This window comes from Callithrix jacchus, chromosome 1 (assembly GCF_049354715.1).
Source record: "Callithrix jacchus isolate 240 chromosome 1, calJac240_pri, whole genome shotgun sequence".
NCBI lineage: Eukaryota > Metazoa > Chordata > Mammalia > Primates > Cebidae > Callithrix > Callithrix jacchus.
Window position 1 is genome coordinate 127,591,547 of NC_133502.1, and position 19,629 is coordinate 127,611,175.

General features: G+C 36.2%; 1 protein-coding gene and 1 non-coding gene across 11 annotated transcripts in view; both read left to right on the forward strand.

The window, feature by feature from the left end:
- FOCAD (focadhesin) overlaps nt 1-19,629 on the forward strand; it is a 302,205-nt gene that overhangs the window by 87,568 nt on the left and 195,008 nt on the right. For all 10 annotated transcript variants that reach the window (XR_013534562.1, XR_013534576.1, XM_078370173.1 and 7 more), the window contains 3 exons: nt 2,939-3,026; nt 6,064-6,266; nt 14,112-14,369. Coding sequence is in view for 8 of the 10 variants with exons in the window: in XM_078370173.1 (XP_078226299.1) it covers nt 2,939-3,026; nt 6,064-6,266; nt 14,112-14,369 (549 nt within the window). In the remaining 2 variants the exon portion in view is untranslated. The remainder of the gene's footprint in view (nt 1-2,938; nt 3,027-6,063; nt 6,267-14,111; nt 14,370-19,629) is intronic.
- Nucleotides 11,691-11,821, forward strand: LOC118148415 (small nucleolar RNA SNORA30/SNORA37 family). The gene has a single exon (XR_004735222.1). It is a non-coding gene; the product is annotated as a small nucleolar RNA SNORA30/SNORA37 family (small nucleolar RNA).

The following is a 19,629-nucleotide window of genomic DNA, read 5'->3' on the forward strand; positions in this document are numbered from 1 at the left end:
TGAGTATAAAGGCATTTACTCATTTTTTGTGTTTTATTTTTAAACATTTCCTTATTTTACATATTTTATTTCCTTATTTGTTTTATTGTATTTTATTTATTTATTTTCAGGCTCTGAGTTAGCCTGAGTTTCCCTAAAGGCAAAAACAGAGCCTGGGTTCCCACAAAAGCAAAGGCTTATATGATTGGCGTTTGTCTGCCAAGGTGATCCCAGCAAGCACTTGGAGAGGGACAACAGGAGTGAAGTATGGAAGGAGGGAGAGGCAGTACAGGCATTATCGAGTAGGCTACTGCTATGAATAGTCAGTTGCTTGATCCCACAGAATCAGTCTTCTGAGAAGCCTTACGAAAGAAGGATCCAGAATTAATGGAAAAGCATTTATTTATGGGGTACTGTTGCTGATTTGTCCAGCTTTGGCCTATGGGGCTTTAATCTCTTTATACTTCTAGAGTGCACTATTCTGGGGCAGGAAGCAAGAGATGCATGATGGGGCCTGAGGAGAGAACTATTAGATTGCACCTGTGCAGAGCCAGTTACCACACCAGTAGCTGTAAGATTTGAAGTGTGCAAATGGGATGTATGACACAAGGCTTGTGTAAATTAGTTCAGCCATTTTGGAAGACAGTGTGGTGATTCCTCAAGGATCTAGAAATGGAAATACCATTTTATACAGCAATCCCGTTACTAGGTATATACCCAAAGAATTCTAAATTATTCTATTATAAAGACACATGCACACGTAATGTTAACAGCAACAATGTTTACAATAGCGAAGACTTGGAAGCAACCCAAATACCCATCAATGATAGACTGGATAAAGAAAATGTGGCACATATACACCATGGAATACTATGCAGTCATAAAAAAGGATGAGTTCGTATCCTTTGCAGGGACATGGACGAAGGTGGAAACCATCATTCTCAGCAAACTGACACAAGAACAGAAAAGCAAACACCACATGTTCTCACTTATAAGTGGGTGAGAACCCACTGATAACAATGAGTTTATATTATAATAATGAGAACACATGGACAAAGGGAGGGGAACATCATACACTGGGGCCTGTTGGAGGGTGGGGTTGCTAAGGGAGGGATAGCAGGGAGTGGGGGAATTGGGGAGGGATAACATTAGGATAAATACCTAATGTAGGTGATGTGGGGGATGGATGCAGCAAACTACCGTAGCATGTGTATACCTATGTAAAAATCCTGCATGATCTGCACATGTACCCCAGGACTTAAAGTGTTAAAAAAAATATTAAATGGTCTCATCCTTTGGTGTACATTAAAAATCAATCAATCAAAAAATTTTTAACTACTTAAAATTGTAAGCAATTTAAGATTTGTGTTGTCTAATCTTCCACCATTTGCTTTTCCTTATTTTGGTCTTAAATCTCTATCTCTTTTCCTTTCACCCTCTCACCCTTCCTGTTCACACACACACACACACACACACCACCCATATATATATGAACAGGCCAGTCCCATCCTTCCTGTTTATATATATACTTTTAAGTTCCATCCACTTAATAATATTTCTGTTCCATTTCAGGACTCTTAAAAAGCTACTTTATAGCCTGCAGTAATAGCTTGTGTGAAAAAGGTTTTCCAATAATAGCATTACTATATAGCAGTGCTTTCATTTGTCATTGATCCTCTTGGAATCCAGTGAATCTGAGGTTTAAATGATCTTGTTGGTTTTCCTTTTTTTTTTTTTTTTTTTTTAAATGAACATGCAGAAATTGAAATGAAACTGAGGGAGATATAGCAAAAAATGATGTGATAGTATATATTTAAGTGTATTGGTTTCAAATGAATGTACTATCCTCAAACAGGTAAGAGCTGCTTCCTTGTTCTCAATTGGCTTTCAAGACAGTGAACATATATAGTCCCAAAAGACATAGATTGGAATATATCCCATTTTTAAAAATTCACAAACTTATATTTTTTGCTGTTTTTTTTTAACTCCATAAAGCACACGAGGGATTTTGTAGGTTGATTAATTTTACTTTTCAAGTGGTAAAGCTGAGATTTTAGAGGGTATTTGTTAATTTCATAATATCTCAAAGATGACAACTTCTGTGTCAGACTACATTGTTTTTTCTCAGGCACGTGGTCCTTTGACATGTGGCTCTAACTCAGATATCCCTTTTTTCTAATATATCTATTTTTTCCTTTCTTTATGATTCATGGGTACTTCTGCTCTGCAGGCACTTAAGTTCAGAATAAAGTCATTTTAGCTGAACCTTTCTTCTTTAGTACCATAATATATTAAGATTTTCTTTATTTAGAAACCTCAAATAACATGTCGCTTGTGTTTTATTAGTATTTATTAAAACCTAATATACATACCTTTTTTAAATTTTGATTATATACTTGGTAAACTTAATGCTTTCCTATTTCTGTGGTTATTGCTCTGCTACATTTCAATATGCTTAACAAATTACTTTAATTTGAAAATAATCTCTACATCCCTGGCACTAATATTTCTTTTAGTATAACATGATTTACTAAAATGTGTTTAGTGTAATTCATTATGCAATTTACATAGATGAATCATGTCTGTATTAGGTAAGTAGGAAATTGAACTACTTTTCTGAAATGAAATATTTTTAAATTTAGTATTTTAGGCAGCTTTCAATGGTTGCAAAGATTGTCTGTTTAGAAGACTTGTTTATCTGCTGTTTTGAGCTTTCCCTCTGAATTACTTGGTTTGTATCTTCTTGCTTTTTGGCTATATAATTCAACATTTTGAATTTATGTGTGACTGTGTGGCATTGACCAATTCTTTCTTTAGCAGAGCGCGCTTACTGTGTAAATAAATTTGTGTAATGGGCTTGCAGTCTTTCAGGGTAAATATATTCTTCCTGGATACATGCTATAAGCCATGGTTCTGGGAACTTCTTTAACAACTCCTTTTTCCCCTTCTATTCTTTTAGGATTTTCCTGTTGAACTGGCCATAATTGGAATAGCTTTACTACTTCTACAGACTCCAGCATGTCAGCAGAAGCCACTCTTAAATCTAGGTAAATAAAAATACAGTCACTAGAGTAAAATGTAAATATAACATGAGTATTGACAGGAGGCTTGAACTATGTATCATGCTATTCTGTGTATTTCAAGTTTCCATCTGTAATTTTTCTACTCATTAAAAAATAGTTTTTTTCCTTGCCTAATAAGATGTTACCTTGTGCAAGGTTTAATATAACGTAATTTACCAAGTATCTTGGCTGCGTGTTAGGAGGTTATAATCTAACCTTATATAGCAGTAACGTTCAGGAATGTATTGAATGGCATATCAGCTTATTCAACATTGTTCCTCAAAATGAAAAACATTAGTATAAAATCTTTGAAAGAAAAGTATTTGGTAGTTGTAGTTATATTTAAAACTCTATCACTTTATTATTCAAAATGTCGTACATTGAACAGAGTTTAACTTACAGTTATTGTATGAATCTAGCTTGAACAAATGAAAGATAATATTCTTTTGACAGTCCAGTATTGATTGAAAAAAAAGTGAAGGTGGGGGCTAAGGGAGGCAAAAATGTTCTACTTAAGAAGAATGTAGTAAAGAAGCTAGTTGCCCTATCTGGCAGACTGGCAAACAAGTCATACTTTTAAAATGAGGCTTTTACATTGGTGTTGCCTTGCTTTGCTTAGTTTGAGACAAAATAATACACATAACAATGAGAGATCTAAATTATGTTGTATAGTGCCATGATATGTTGATAAACTGCCATTGTTATTTTAAAAAAGTGTGTGAGAGGCTGGGAGCAGTGATTCATGCCTGTAATCCCAGCATTTTGGGAGGCCGAGGTGGGCAGATCACCTGAGGTTGTGAGTTTAAGACCAGCCTAGCTAACATGGTGAAACCCTGTTTCTACTAAAAATACAAAAAATTAGCTGGACATGGTGGTGCGAGCCTGGAATCTGAGCTACTTGAGAGGCTGAGGCAGGAGAATTGCTTGAATGTGAGATGTGGAGGTTTCAGTGAGCTATGATTGCATCATTGCATTCCAGCCTGGGCAACAAGAGTGAAACTCTGTCTCAAAAAAGTGCATGAGATAGCTTATTCTTCTGGAATAAAATTATATTCCAAAATTTTAATTCATTATTTTGGAAGTGAATTGCTCTTTCACTTACAGCATGTCTTGGAAATGGCTTTAGCACGTGGAGGGTATCTCTGGCTCCTAGGCTTTATTTTGTACCCTGCTTTTGGTTATTGGCGTATGTTCACTTACTCCCTCCCTCCCCAGTCTAATCTGTTTTTGCCTTTTATTTTCTTATAGCAGTGCACATGGAATCTTCCCATTTACCAGTGCTGCTGCTTCTGACAGCTATAGTTTTATTTTTTAAAATAGCTTTATTGAGGTGTAATTTATGTAGCATAAATTTCAGAGTAAAATGTTTTCCATTAAATTTACAGATTTGTACAACAAGCACCACAGTCTAGTTTTAGAACATTTCAGTCATCTGCCCAAAATTTCTTGTGACCATTAGTAGTTAATCCTCATTTTCGCCTTCAGTCCCAGACAAACACTAATCTGCTTTTTGTCTCTGTAGACTTGTCTTTTCTAGACATTTTATTTAAATGGATTTTAATAGTTTTTTTGACAAAAAAATTCTGAAGCCTCGGAGAAGTCACATTTCAAATTCTGAAGCTGTGTTTTTATATTGTTGTCCATATATAAGAGAAAGACAATACAGGATCAAATACACAAATACTTTTGTTATCTGCTGGTTATCAGACGTTTTCTTTCTCTTGTAAACCAGTGTCTCTGATTTGCACTTACTTTAGAGTGAATAAACCATACTGGAAACTGCTGAGTCAATATGTCATGTTGGAAAGTAAGGAAGAACTGTTGTTTATTATATGGGGAAAGAGATTCAAAGAAATAGGATAACCAAGAGAATATTGATTATTCCAGATATAAAAGATTAATATATATGTTAATTTTTATGTTAATGTATTACACTATATAATTGTTAACTGTAGCCTTGATTACCAATAGCAGTTTATAAAACTACCTGGAATATTTAGATTTATACTATACGTTATTAACATATTTGTATTATATTTATTTCCTGTTTTATTAAAGATAATGGATTTTTATAGTGTCTCAGAAACAATTATGGATTAAGACCGATATTTAGGCAAGAAAAGTAAATTAGTAGTGTTAGAGTAACAGGTGTTTGTACTTGGTATCATGTTAAGGTTTGACCTCCAGTTGATATAAAAAAAAAAGTGCTGACAACTCATTGACTTGATTCAAGGCTTATAGGATTATATTTGATGTAGTGGGAAATCAACTGAATATTTTTACAATTTAACTTCAAGGCCCATGAATAACATCGTTTAGTAAGTTGGGGTTAATTAAATCACTTTGAAAAAACATTGTGAAAAAAGTAGATTTATGCCGTAACTCATTCAGTTAATAGTCCAGAGACTCTACATGTAACTACATTACTGTATATCTGTATGTATCTGTTCCATGAGTTGTTTCTATGTTAAAGAGTCATTTAGTAAGTTTTTTTTTTGTTGTTATTATTTTGGTTCTGAACTTTGGGACTTTCACAATTGGCTTATTACAGCTGAAGGGCAATCCTGCTTCACTTTGCTGTTTACTTAAGTATCTGCTAATATGATTCATAGCTGCCTTTGTAAAGGAAGTATGTACATTGACCTTGTTATCCACTGATCCAGTTATTCTTGGTCTCTTAGCTCTGTTTGCCGAGGGCAATACTAGCATCTCAGAAGATATTAAGGACGAATGTTGAATTGTGTTTAAAAAAAAATTCGTATAGATCTAAAAAATAGTTGATTATTACCTTATATTATGACTTTTCTGTAACAGTATCATCAGTTTTTCAGTTACATACATTAACAACTTATTTTACATAATAGTTTCTTTATAACCCTTTTAGGATAAGATTTATCATCCTAGTTATGTGTCTGACCCAGTTGTAAAAGGGAAGAAAATTTTTTGGCATATCACTCTTAAGCAAAATTGCGTTTTGGTTGGCTGAATTTTTAAAAATGTGAATTATTATTTTGATGTATAGCTTTGGAGCTCCTCTCTGTTACTGAGGATCAGAAAATCCCAAAGTCCTCTCTGCTGCTAGTGATGCCAATTCTGCAGATACTATCTTCTACTGCCTTGGAAGACTGTATATCTATGAATGAAGAAGGTCCCTCTAGGCAGCAGTTGGCTCTAAACCTCTTAGAAATGATACAGCAGGAATGTTACAGAGACGACCACCCAAAGGTAATGAATCTATCCTTGTTTCTCTTAAATAAAATGTCGATGGGGGATTTAGGTCTCTACCAATAATATTGCCTCCCAATGAAGCATCTGTTTGTAATCAGACTACCATTCAGTCAGGTATCTGGACTATAAAAGGGACAGTAGTCTTGTGAAATAAGTTTTGGAAATGGTATTTGATCTTTTTTCTCAGATAATCCAGTGCACAATACTAAAGATCCTGATGGATTCTGCAGAAAAGGAACTAATTGTATTTAAACCTAATGCTTCTCTAACATATTTGAACATGGATCTATTTTATAATAATTAGAACATGGATCTGTTTTATATAATGTTTAAAAATTATATTGTTAAGTACAGCATATTGCTAGATCTGGGATAATCCAAGGTGGGAAATAGTCCTCAAATATCTGGAAATTCTGATGTCAGTAAGAACTAAAACTTCATTATTTAATATGGCACCTCTTGCCATATTCCCTGGCATAATAGTTCTCGGTGTCCCCTGTGTATGACGCTCTTCTGCTGCCTTCAACTGGAAGACAACAGGCCTGCCACATTCCTTTACCAGTCCCGCCTGCCTCATTCTACCTTTTCAGTCTCACTTTTCCTGTTACAATAATGTAAAAGTGTTGTCATGGTTTGGATAGTGGTTGGGTTCTAAAGCCTCGATTTTCCAGACTTTTTTTCTTTTGATATCTGAGTTTTGCCTTTATCAAAATGTAGCATTACTTCCCAACTCCTTTTATGGGGTTGGAATCAGTATTGAATAAGATAAAGCTGGCAAAGCATCTTAAATCTCCATGAAGAGAGGCACATGTAAATAGAAACTAGAGCGATTGTGGCTTCATCTGCAAAAGCAGAGATACCTATTATGTTAAATGCTCTAGCAGCACAAATCCACTCATTATTATTTCTTGTTTGAGCATGTAGCAGAAACTGGCCCATAATTACAGGCAAATTGAATGTATACTACAGCTTCCTAAATCCTAATTGTTTGACTAAAACGCTAAAAGTTGTAGCAGGTAATTGATTTGAATTAAATTGGGTTGTTGTATCAGCTGTAATAGGAGCACAAAATCTGGTGAAAAAATTCTAGTAGCTTTTTAACTTTACCTCTCGGTTTGCCCATATAGAAGACTGATTGGATCTTGGATGGGAGTGGGGGCAGGGCAAGAGTTCTGTTCCTTTAAATCACAACTGTTATTTACTGAGGGTCACTCCAACTCTAATACATAAGTACTTGGCTTGCTGTTTGCTCAGATGTGTGTGAATCTTACTCATCAACACTAATACCTGGACTTTCTTTTTAGCAGCTGGTGAAGGGGAGGGGCAAAAGTACTGTTAAGGCTATAAATAGCCTCCTTATGATACTGTGCTGCTTTAAGGAGGCTTTGAGTAGATATATGATCACGCTTTTAAAAAATTTAAGCCATGTTTTACTGTTGGCTTTTTTCCTGGACCTGTCTGGAACTTTACATTCCAAACACGCCTACGAATTTAATATGCCCCAAACTCTTCAAGTCTCTTCATGAACATTTGCTTTTGCACAGAATGCCCTTTTATGTCATCTGCCTGAACTACTCATTCTTCAGAACTCAGTCAAATGTTCTCAGCTTCCCCAGGTCAAGATTATTTGAGTATTGGAATTTTTTTTTTTGAGACAGAGTCTCGCTCTGTCACGCAGGCTGGAGTGCAGTGGTGTGATCTTGGGTATAAAATGTGATACTTAAAACTTACCTATTGGATTCTCTCTAGGCAAAATAAATAAGTAAATATTTTTTTAAAAAATCGAACACTAGTTGTAAATTCTAAAGGGTTTGAAACATTATGCTTCCTCCTTGCCCCCTCCCCTCCCACACAAGAATGTAGGGGATAAAAGAGAGAATGCATCAGTGTATGAGTCAGATTCCAGTCAGGAAAGAGAAAACACACTGGTAATTTGAAGAAGGAAAACTTAATGCAAAGAATTGTTAGTAAGAGGTGTTTAGTTTCAAAACTTTATAAAAAAAAAATCTAAGGAATATTACAGCAGTAAATGTAGGGAGCTGCTACTACCTCTAAGCTAAGACCAAGGCAGAGTTCCCAAGGAAGAAACTAAAAGGGGGTCTCCCCAGACAATGCTGAGAGTCAGACCTGGGAGGAGAGAATGTGAAGGCCTCTTAGATGATGTTATTTGCTGGGGTGCCACAGGCTGGAACTGGTCCATTGGAAACCACTTGACATGGTGTGAGCCAGCTGGAATTGGCTGAGCTGGTCCACCGGAAGCCACCACTGGAGTATCCTGCATGTCCCTAGCAGTCATGGTAGGAGAAATCAAAGAAGCACACAGGAACCTCAAGAGAAGCCCTTTCTACCATTCCTTGCAGGGTCTTTCCTGTGCTTTCCATTGACAAGGTCTAACATTAGACCAGAGGGCAAAGGAGAAATGTTGAAAAGGCGCAGATGTAGGATCACATAGATAAAAAAGGGTGGATGTGGACTAGAGAGGTAACACATTGAATACCTGGCTTAGGAAGTAGACAGAATCAGAAAAGTTTTTTTGGAGGGGAGTAAGGGTGGATGGGTGAGATGAAGTGGAAAAGGAGACTTAAAAGCTAAATTCTTGTAATTGTACAGGAGGGCAGAATTTATCTCTATAAAACTGTTTTAGTCAGCAGAATGATTTAGAGACAGCTTGACTGAGCTAAGGTCTACCATGTGTTTATTCATTCTATGTGTGTTTTTAAAAATTAAATATGATACTTTTGGGTCTCTGGTAATAAAGTTGTGCCAAGTATATTTTATTTGAAATTGCTTTGAAGTAGTATATAGTAAGCAGAATATTTGTTTCCTGAAAATAATAAAATTTGCAAGGAATTGTCGTCCTACTTATAGCTAAAGTTAACATTTATTGAACACGTGTGGTATGTCAGGAGTTACTATGTGGGCCAACTCCTGTTTCTTACAAAAACTATAAAATAGGCGTTGTTTCTTTTCTCCTCTCCCACTCCCTCTCTCCCCTCTCCCACTCCCCCTCTCCCACTCCCTCTTCCCCCCTCCCCTGGCCCCTCTTCCCCCTCCCCCCTCTCCCTCCTCTCTCCTCTCCTCCCTCTCTCCTCTTCTCCCTCTCTTCTCTCCTCTCTTTCTCCTCTCTCCTCTCTTTCTCCTCTCTCCCCTCTCTCCTCTCCCTCTCTCTCTCTCCTCTCTCACCTCTCTCTTTCCTCCCTCTCCCTCCCCCTCCCTCTTTTCCTCCCCTTCTCCTCCTCCTCCCCTCCCCCCTCTCCCCACCCCCTCTCCCATCTCCCCCTCTCTTCCCCTCCGCTCTTCCCCCTCTTCCCCCTCTCCCCCCTCTCCCCCTCTCCTCCTCCTCCCCCTCTCCCACATCTCCCCATCTCCCCCTCCCCCTCTCCCCCTCTCCCCCTCTCCCCTCTTTGTTTCTCTCACTCCTCTCTCTCACTCTCTATTCTTTCTTTCTTATTTCTGGCTGCGTGGCCTTGGACTAGTGACTGAATCTATCTGGTATCTGGGGCCTGGTGAAATGGGTAACCAAACACCACCTACATCAGGTTGTTTATTGAGCACTTTATATATGCAGGCTTCATTTTAAGTACTTTAGTATATATTAACTAATTTGAATTTATCCCACACTCTTTGAAGTAGTTACAATTGTTGTTCTCATTTTACTTAAGAGTTAACTGAGGCATAAAGAAGGTAAATAACTTACTGTTGTGCAGTGGGAACCCAATTATTTTTTAGTAGCTTTATTGAAATGTAATTCCCATATGCACTTCACTCATTTAAAGTGTACAATTCGATAGCTTTTCATATATTCACAGCATCATATATTCATCACCACAATCAACTTTAGAACATTTTTATTACCTAAAAACCCCCTGCACTTGTAGTCATCACTCCCTAATTCCCCTGTTTCTTCCTCACCCCTCAGGCTAGGCAATCTATAATCTATTTGCTGTCTCTCTAGGGATTTGCCTATTCTGGGCATTTCCTTCAAATATAATCTTACAATATTTGGTCCTTTGTGACTGGCTTTTTTTCACTTAGTATAATGTTTTCAAGGTTTGTCCATGTTGTAGCGTGTACCATGTAGCAGTGCCTCATTTTCTCTTAGGGCTAATAGTCCTTTGCATGGATACCTTACATTTTATTTTCCTGTTCTTTTGTTGATGAATTTTTGGCTCTTTTCCACTTTTTGGCTATTACGAATAATGCTGCTATAACCATTAATATATCCATTTTTGTGTGGACAAATGTCTTCATTTCTCTTGAGTAGCTGCTAAGGAGTAGAATTGCTAGATTAGATGATTACTCTATGTTTCACTGTTTGGGGGAATGGCCAGATTGTTTTCCAAAGGGGCTGCACTATTACACATTCCCACCAGCAGTGTATGAGGGTTCCAATTTCTTCCCCTCCTCTCCAACTGTTGTTATTGTCTGTCTTTTTGATTTAGCCATCCTAGTGTGTGTGAAGTGATATTTCACTGTGGTTTTGTTTTGCACTTCCCTGATGGTATTCTTAAAATACTTGTTTTACAAGCTAGGAAACTGAGATGAGAGAGGTTAACTTGTCTGTATTACACAGGTAGTAAAGGGTAGAGTTGGAGTTCAGATTTTGACTGTTTGATTTTAGAGCCTGTGTCCTGTTACCTGCACTTTAATTTTGTTTTCTTTGTTTTTTTGGCACAGTATTTTCTCATCTTTGTGCTGAACTTGGGAATAAATAACAGTTCCATTTCAGATTTACTGGGAAACAAACTGTGAATTAATGGTAAATTGAAACAAACTTTTTTTATAGGCTTCTGGTAGAAACTTAACAAAGGAATTAGGCAGTCTTAGATGTTGTGCTTCTATCATCATCTGAAAGACTTGGGACTGAGGATGGCGTGTGTTGCTGCTTGATTATAATCAGCCACTCCCAAGTCTCTCAACTCTTGTGTAGAGTCTTCATAGAGGTACAGAGCTAGAAAGGCTCTCTTGAGGCTTTATGTAGTCCAGTCTTCTGCTTGTCTGGTGAGAGATTAATATCCTCTAGCAAAAATCTATCTTCCTTTCAACGGTCTGTAAGTTTGAGTTCCCATACCTGCTCTCTAGTTTTGTTAAGTCTGTTTTAGTCATATTACAGATTAATGCCATTCTTTACGGTTAATGAAAATCAATATTGTTCACAATTTCTTTTTCAGATCTGTTTTGACAAAGAAGTACTATCAGATGTCTCTCTTACTGTTACTACTTAATGTATCTGAACATTTTTATTAAATGCTTTTAAAAATAAAGATTCTTGATTACTTATAAAAGATGTTTTACAACCACCCAGTATTTATTTAAATGTATTTTCCTATGTTTTTTAAAAAAATTTTTTGATACCTAATTCACATAACATAAACCTTTTATTTTTAAACACCTACTTTCTTCTCTAAAGGACAAAGCTTACAAGCACTTTCACAGGCCCTCCCTGAGGCTATGGGGCCAGGATTTGGTAGCTGGTGCTGAGAAAAAAAACCTTTGATTGTATCCTTGCCCTGGGACTGTGCCAGTGGCAGCTGTCACTCAATGGGACAATTTCTCCTGCTGCTCTAACCTTAGGCAAACAGATAAATAAAAATAAGAGCCTAAACCTGGATATAACAGATCAATTAACCTAGGATTGCTTTCTGTTTTATTGTTTACTCTTACATGTCTCTGTTATGTTGTTGCTTTTACTCAACTTGTGGTTCATGGTAATTCCAAATTACACTCATATTCATGAGTTTTATTGTTCTCTCCTGAAGATGACAGTAATACTGTTTCCTTGTATTTTGTAACTTAAGGCACTGTACTATGTGTTTTATAGATATTATCTTATTATGTACTCAATAACCTAGGCAGGAAGGTAGTCATTACTTACATTTTACAAGTGAGTAAAGTAAGGCTTAGAAAAATTGCATAATGGCTGATAGCTGGCATGGCTGTGCGGAAGTCCTGGTCTTTTCTGATTTATGCTGTTTGTCATTAGTCTAAAAAACTTGGCCATGGTTGTTAATGAATTCTATCTTCTTGGGAAGAAAAATATTATTAGAGAGCTAGAGCTATATAAACTTAGATCTTACTTAATTTTTAAAATTTGTAATTTTCTTGAAATAGTGATACATTCCAATGGTTCAGACAGTATTAAGTTGGATATAATGCATGCTTCCTTCTTGCCCTTGATTTTAGCAGTCTAGTTCTCACTCTCCAAAGCAGACGATGATTTAATGGTTACTAATTTCTTCTGTATTTCTCCACATACTTTTCTTTGCATATACAGGCAACTACAAATATATTGTCTTTTTTCCTTCAACCTCTTTGAAACAGAAGAATTGGTAGCATTCTAGTCACACTATCTGTATGTTATATTTTCACTTGGGGGAATCTTCATGTCTGTACAGTGAGAGCTTCCTCATTTGTTTTTACTGTGGCATTTAATTGTCAAATTTTTATCTACTCTTAGGTATATACTCAAGAAAACTGAACACTTAAAACCTCACAAAAACTTTTACAGGAGTGTTCATAGCATCATCATTTATTATGGCCCCAAAGTGGAAGCACCCCAGTTATCCATCAACAGAAATTTGGATAAACAAAATATGGTATATCCATACAATAGAATGTTATTTGGCAGTAAAAATAAATGAATTGTTGATAAAAGTTACAATGTGGATGAACCTTGAAAACATGCTGAGTGAAAGAAGCCCGTCACAAAGGACCACATATTAGGTGTTTCCAATTATATGAAATGGCCAGTATGGAACCGAAGTGGATTAGTGATAGCCAAGGCTGGAGGTGGGGGAGTAAGGAGTGACTATAAATGGGTATGGGATTTTTGTTTGTGCTGATGAAAATGTTCTAAAAGTAGATAGTGATGATAGTGATAATGGTTACACAACTCTAGGAATGAATTAATAAAATCCAATAAGTTATAAACCTTAAAACGGTGCATTTTATATTATGGAAATTATATCTCAAAGCTGTTATGTAAAAATTTTATAAAGCTTAACTTGTACTTTCCATCCTTTCAATTGTTATCCTAATTTATATAAGTCAGCCTCTATTAACCAGAAAGTTATAATCTAGAGATTTCTAATCTGTCATAAAGCACTCTACATGATTTGAATTACTTTATTAGCAAGCAATGTCTAATGATTCTTTAATGTCTATGACCTCCTGAGCTGTTTATTTACAGAGCTCAGCTTGGCTACCCTTTGGCCCTGACTGCATTATTTTATTTCTTTGAGGAGCCATTTCTCAGATTAACTTAGCCTAATGTCATTTCTGGGTATTATTTCAGTTAAGAGCTGTCAGGCTATTTCTTATTGCGGAAGTTACAATTATTAATGAATTCTCAGGCTCCAGCTGAACTAACTTTGATCCTATCAACATGCGATCTGTTACAGAAATGAATTGTCTTCAGTCCAAGTCTGCCATCTGCCCTAGATTGCTTCTGCTTAGGGCCTGGAGATGGGCAAATAAAGTATTTTTTTCTATCTCTTTCTTCTCATTGGTGAATACTTTTTTAGTGAGAGTAGCTTTTTCCAAACTCAGTTGCCCTCTGCATCTTGTATATTGATTCCTATTTTCCGCCTTAATGGGGAATGAATGGTAACTATTAGGAAAAGTTGTGATAAAACTCTTCTAGAGTTCCATCTAACAACTCTTTTCTATGTGTAATCCTATTACCTCAAATATGTGCAGAATGGATTTTGGCAGTAATTCAATTTGTATTTATTTTTTTGGAAGGAGTGATATCTTACAATGAAATATAAGATTGCCAGAAATGTGTTTCTGACACATATATTTATCTCACTTATTTATTCCTCTCTTGTCTTTATTTTTCAGCTCTCCTACAAGCTTGTGTGCCCTGTAACCAGTATGTATGGTTCAATATTTACAACCTGGAGGATTCTTGAAGTAATGAGAGATGTGTCTGCTGCAAGGGACTGGTTGGCTTCAGTAGAGTCCTTGCTTCCAATTACTACTGTGATGCCTGTACCTGCTTTTCTTCTGCTGGCTCACCTCCTTGTTGAAGACAAAGGACAAAATCTTCACCAAATACTGAATGTCACTACAGAATTAGCCCAAGCAGATTCGTCCCAGGTAAAGCAAGAGAATAATGAAACAGTAATGAGAAGAAAGCTTAATTATTGGAATTGTAGCATATTCCTGTTTTGTGGGCATGAAAGTTTTAAATTATGGGTTGATGGTGATTTTTTTTTTTTTTTTGCTATCTTTATCCTTCCAATTTGTTCTTCTTTTTCCTGACTCTGAGTTGTTGTATGCTTAATGATGCAAACGTTTTTTAAATGAAAGCACACTTCTCAAGGAAATCTGCACATGGTGCTATTCTGGTTCTTCCAGTTTTTTAGTGGTTTTTGCTATTTTGTAATGCTTTTGCTAACTCTTGGAACGTATTCCAAGATACATATCCATTAGTTCTAGTGTTGATCATTTAAAGCGGACCCAGATTAATCAACTCAGAATAAAGGAGCCTGTACAATAGACATTAATATCTTTTGAACTTCTTGCAGTTTGATACTATCTTTATTGAGTCATTTAATAAGCTAAAAAATATTGACTCTTTGCTATGTGTGGTACAGATCTGCATGCTAGGATGTGAGGCTAAACAATTTTTCTTTCTATCTGCACAGAACTTAAGAGTGTAATGAGAAAGCATTCAGGCATTAATAAGTCTTTTTTTTCCCCCCGTCCTTTTATACTAACCACATATTTAGCATAATAATCTGTGACTTTTTTTCCTCCAATTGATGGAATCTCTTGAATGCATTTCCTATAAAGGAAAGGTTTTCTAACCAGGTAGATTTGATGTTTTGTTATCCTCTGTTTATGAGTATCTATATTTGTATTTCTTTTCAAGAATGATGAAGAAACCTTCCATCTCCCAATGGAAAAGTGATGTGTTCCTAGAGGAAAAAATTTGGTGGTAGAAAAGGGGCAAATGTGTTTGAGAAATGAAGTTATCTGAGTACAGTGACTTATGCTTGTAAACCCAGCAGTTTTGGAGGCTGAGGTGGGTGAATCACTTGAAGTCAAGAGTTTAAGACCAGCCTGGCCAACATGGCAAAACCTTGTCTCAACTAAAATCCAAAAATGAGTTGGGTGCAGTGATGCACACTACAATCCCAGCTACTCGGGAGACTGAGGCAGGAGAATTGCTTGAACCTGGGAGGTGGAGGTTGCAGTGAGCCAAGATCATGCCACTGCACTTTTGCCTTGGACTCTGTCACAAAAGGAAAAAAAAAAGATATGAAGTTAATGTATTTGGAATTCCTTTTTAACCTCAAATTGTCATAGTCATTCCTTTTTGTCATGTAAACAACTGCAGATATCTCACAAAAAGTTTTCACTCTAACTAGACGTCATCTGTCCTGATTCTGCAAGTGGATCTGTAATGTACTCAAAATACTTTGATTTCATTGTGTCTACATAATGTGAATCAGTTCAGCTTGCTTTCTGCTTTATCTGTTGTTATATTTTCTGTAGTAATTGTACTTCTAACCAATGTATTCTTTCAATGTTGACACCTGGTAGGATGATCTCTAGATAGTTAATGCAGATAATGCCTGGAGATTATCTAAAGAAGGATTCCCTTGAAGTTATACAGTGGGTTAGCTTGATATGTCTATACCACTGATCTGAAACATATATTGCATCTGTCTATATGTACACACACATGCACACACAGGAAATTTGATCTAGTGTGATACTTTGGATTATAACAGAAATCCATCTTAAGCTTCTATAAACAGTTTTTCCCCTTTATTTTTAGTTGACACTTAATTGTACATAGTTGTGGGATGCAGAGTGATATTTTGATATATGTATAAAATGTTCAGTGATCAAATTGGAGTAATAGTGTATCCATCACCTCAAACATTATCATTTTTGTGTGTGCATGTTGGGAACATTCAAAATCCTTTCTAATTTTTAATAGCTCTGGTATTTAGGACATTCCTGGTCTGGACAGTGTTTTCAAGGTACAATTTATTTTCTCTGTGAATTAGCAGGAAGACCAAAGCCTTATAATCTTATATTCAGAATTCGAAAGGAAAGAGAGAAGTTAAGAAAGCTCAGATTGGCCTTGCTTAGGTCATGCGTCCACATTGGATCAACCATCACGATGGGATAATGGGGCACTTTACTTGGCCATCCTGGGTAGAATAGAAGTAGGTGAAGTATCAGGCCCTAAAACTGGTTTCTGCCACTAGATTCATGTGGAATGGGGTGAGATGGTTCTGAAAAGGAAGAATAGATACTGTCCTGGTTGGAGAAGTGAGAATGTGCTAAACAGGTAAGAAATATAAAGCAGAACTTTTCAGTCTGTCTTTTGGGGGACACCGAAATGCTGTATATGGGGTAGGTGTGCCGAGATAGTAATATCCTCTCTCAGCGTTCTGGCAGCCAGCTAGTTGTCTTGGCTCAGGCTGCCTGAAGTCTCTGGCCACCTGGTGTGTAGAGAGTTATTTGGTGTTTAATAGTATCTTATAATTACTTGTAGAGGGAATACCTAACAAAAGATGATATTTTTTTGGAAATGAAGGAAACTTTTTTGTGGTTTTAAGACCTGAGAAAATGTGTTTTCCTCCTATGTTTCTATCCATAAGGTTTAAGGGTTTATGGCAAGGTTAAATACTTAGGTATCTGAACTGAACATTAACCACAAAGATTAGTAATTTGTAGATAGGTCGAATGGGTCTAAAATAAAAGTGTAAATAGTTTAGTATGTCACTTTCAATGGAATAACTCTAAATACTATGTATAAGGTGTATCAATTTATTTTTGACTGATTTATAAAATAGAATATGCCAGAGAGCAAAAGCTCATAAATTTGAGTTTAGAGATCCACAGGTTCCTTCCCTAAAACCTATCCCCAATGATGAGCTTATTAACAATTTGAGTTTTGCAACGCTCAGAGCGTTTATCAAACTCTTGTTATGTGCTGCTTTTCTCCTGTTTGGCAGTGGGAATAGAGTCATGTTTATTTGCTTTGCTTTGCTTTTACTAGCATCTTACAACACCGAGGTATTTTATTTTCTTTTTACATTTTGGTTATTAAGTCTAGTTAAAGGTCTTGCTTAATAGGGACAATTGCAATCTTCAATTATTTTATTCTTTGTGATATTTTCAGAGCTTCAGTTTTTTCCCATGTGTAAAAATGTACACATTTAAGCCATTTGAAATCACTGAAATAGGTTCATGGCCCATGACTTGCTGGTCTTTAAAAAGTCATATATTTTCAAATAGTAAAAGTTGAGTTACAGGGCAGAATCCTGTGATAGTTCTACTCAGGGTCAGAAGCCATATTTTAACATGGAAAATGAATAGGAAATGTGTGAAATTTAATGGTCTGTAAGTTACTGCTGTGAGAAAAAGAGAAAATATATTCTATAAAAGAACTTGCACAAAGAGTCTTTGGGCACTTTATACTCTGCTCTGTTGTTACTGAATTCTATGAATTGCTACCCCCTGAAGTCAGTCGGCTTCCTGTGTTCTCCACACCAGCAAAAAGAAGCCAGAATGTACAGTACTTTTAATAAAGAGTTTATAGATAAGAAGTAGTGTACTACTATTCCCCGGTAGCCATGGCTTCGATTATGCCTGGAGAAAAATTGGGATGAGTCTGCCAGCATGAAGCAATTAGACGAAGAGAAACACAACCGAAATGCAAGGTCAAGTTGCACGTACCCCATCCTGTGGCAGTATGTTTATTTCTTCTTTATAAACCTTACATATATATCTGTAAGATAAAAAGCTTTCAACTGGCATTTGAACCCTTGGGTGTTTTCGTGGTTGTGTGAAAAAGCCTAGAGTTTATACACAGGGAAGTAGTTCTGTGTTAATTTCCTGGTACTCCTGGGTACTAATGTTGGACTGTTACTTCTGATCAGTCTACAGATTCGAAATTACTTAAAATTCTCAGAATTGTTTTAACTTTTCAGCTCAAACCCTGCCACTGTGATAGTTACTCATGTACTGCAACAAAATCCATTTGTCTGGGCGTGTCACTGAACACCGAACATCAGAAAGGATGAGGTGGAGTTTGAGAAGAAGGGGTCCAAAACTGCATTCAGAACAGTGGAGTCTATTTGCTTTCAACTGATATCAGGGACCAGTAGGTTTGCTTCTGGCTACAACTCACTAAGGGATGGGATCCTAGTGATGTTGAAGAGCTGTGAAACGGGAATCAAAACAGACTGTGGTAATTGAATTTCATAATAGGTAGGAGGAATTTTGCTCAAGGGAAAATTCATTGAAGCCCACTATTGCCAGAACAAAATTTTTCTTATTTATTTAGCGGAGCGGAAAGGGCGAAGTGGGGATTGGTCCTCTACATTCTTGTGTCATGCATGGCCAGACAACCTGTAGTGGAGCAGCAAGTTGACATGCCTCATTATTCATCAGCCCTTCTCTACAGTCAGCCCTTCACATAAAAGGACAGTCTTATTCAAAGAAACATTTATTTATATCTCTTGGATTAAACTATGCTAGCTCCCTGCAACCACCTTGGCCTTGATTCATTAATATAAATGAATAGTTAAGGCTCACCAGACTTATGAGAAAATTTAACAATGTGACTAACCAGAGCATCTGTCTCTAGAAGTAAGAAAACTTAGGGAGCAGGAGGTAATATAAAAACAATTGATGTCCTAAGATATGTTGCAAAGATACTGTATATATGTTTTTGTATTGTATATAAACATCCTACTGTGAGAAAGAAGAAATTTGAAAGCAAGAGGTTTTAGAAACTAAAAATGTGATTGCCACAGTATATACATGGAGATTAAATTAGTGATTTGTAAAATATTCAACTAAATATTTCATAATATAAAGCAAAAAGATGAAAGTGGTAAAAAGTGAAGACATGGAGGGTCCAGTTAGTGTTCTAACAACTTTGTAATAGGAATTCTGGGGTGAAAGGAACAGAGAAAATGAAGGACAGAAACTTAAAACATGGGAGAAAACTCTTTCCCTGAGCTGAAAAAGGACACAAAGCTTCAGATTGTTAGTATCCTCTGAAAGCTAAGCAGCACAAATGATAATTTATCAATATCTAAACATGTTTCCAGACCCTCAAGGATAAAGAGAAAATCATAAGGGATTTCAGAGAAGAATAGGAAAAGAAAAACTTACTTAAAATTATATTGACCTTAGATTTCTCATTCATAGCACACTGAGTATTGGAATACATTGGAGGATTATCTTCTAGTTTCTTGGAAAAACTCATTTTGAACCTGGCATATTTATTCCCATTATTTTACCTTTTGTGAATAATGGCAATAAAGCCTTTTTCAGATTTATAAGAATTTGATAATGTTTCAGTACTTCAATAATATTTCTT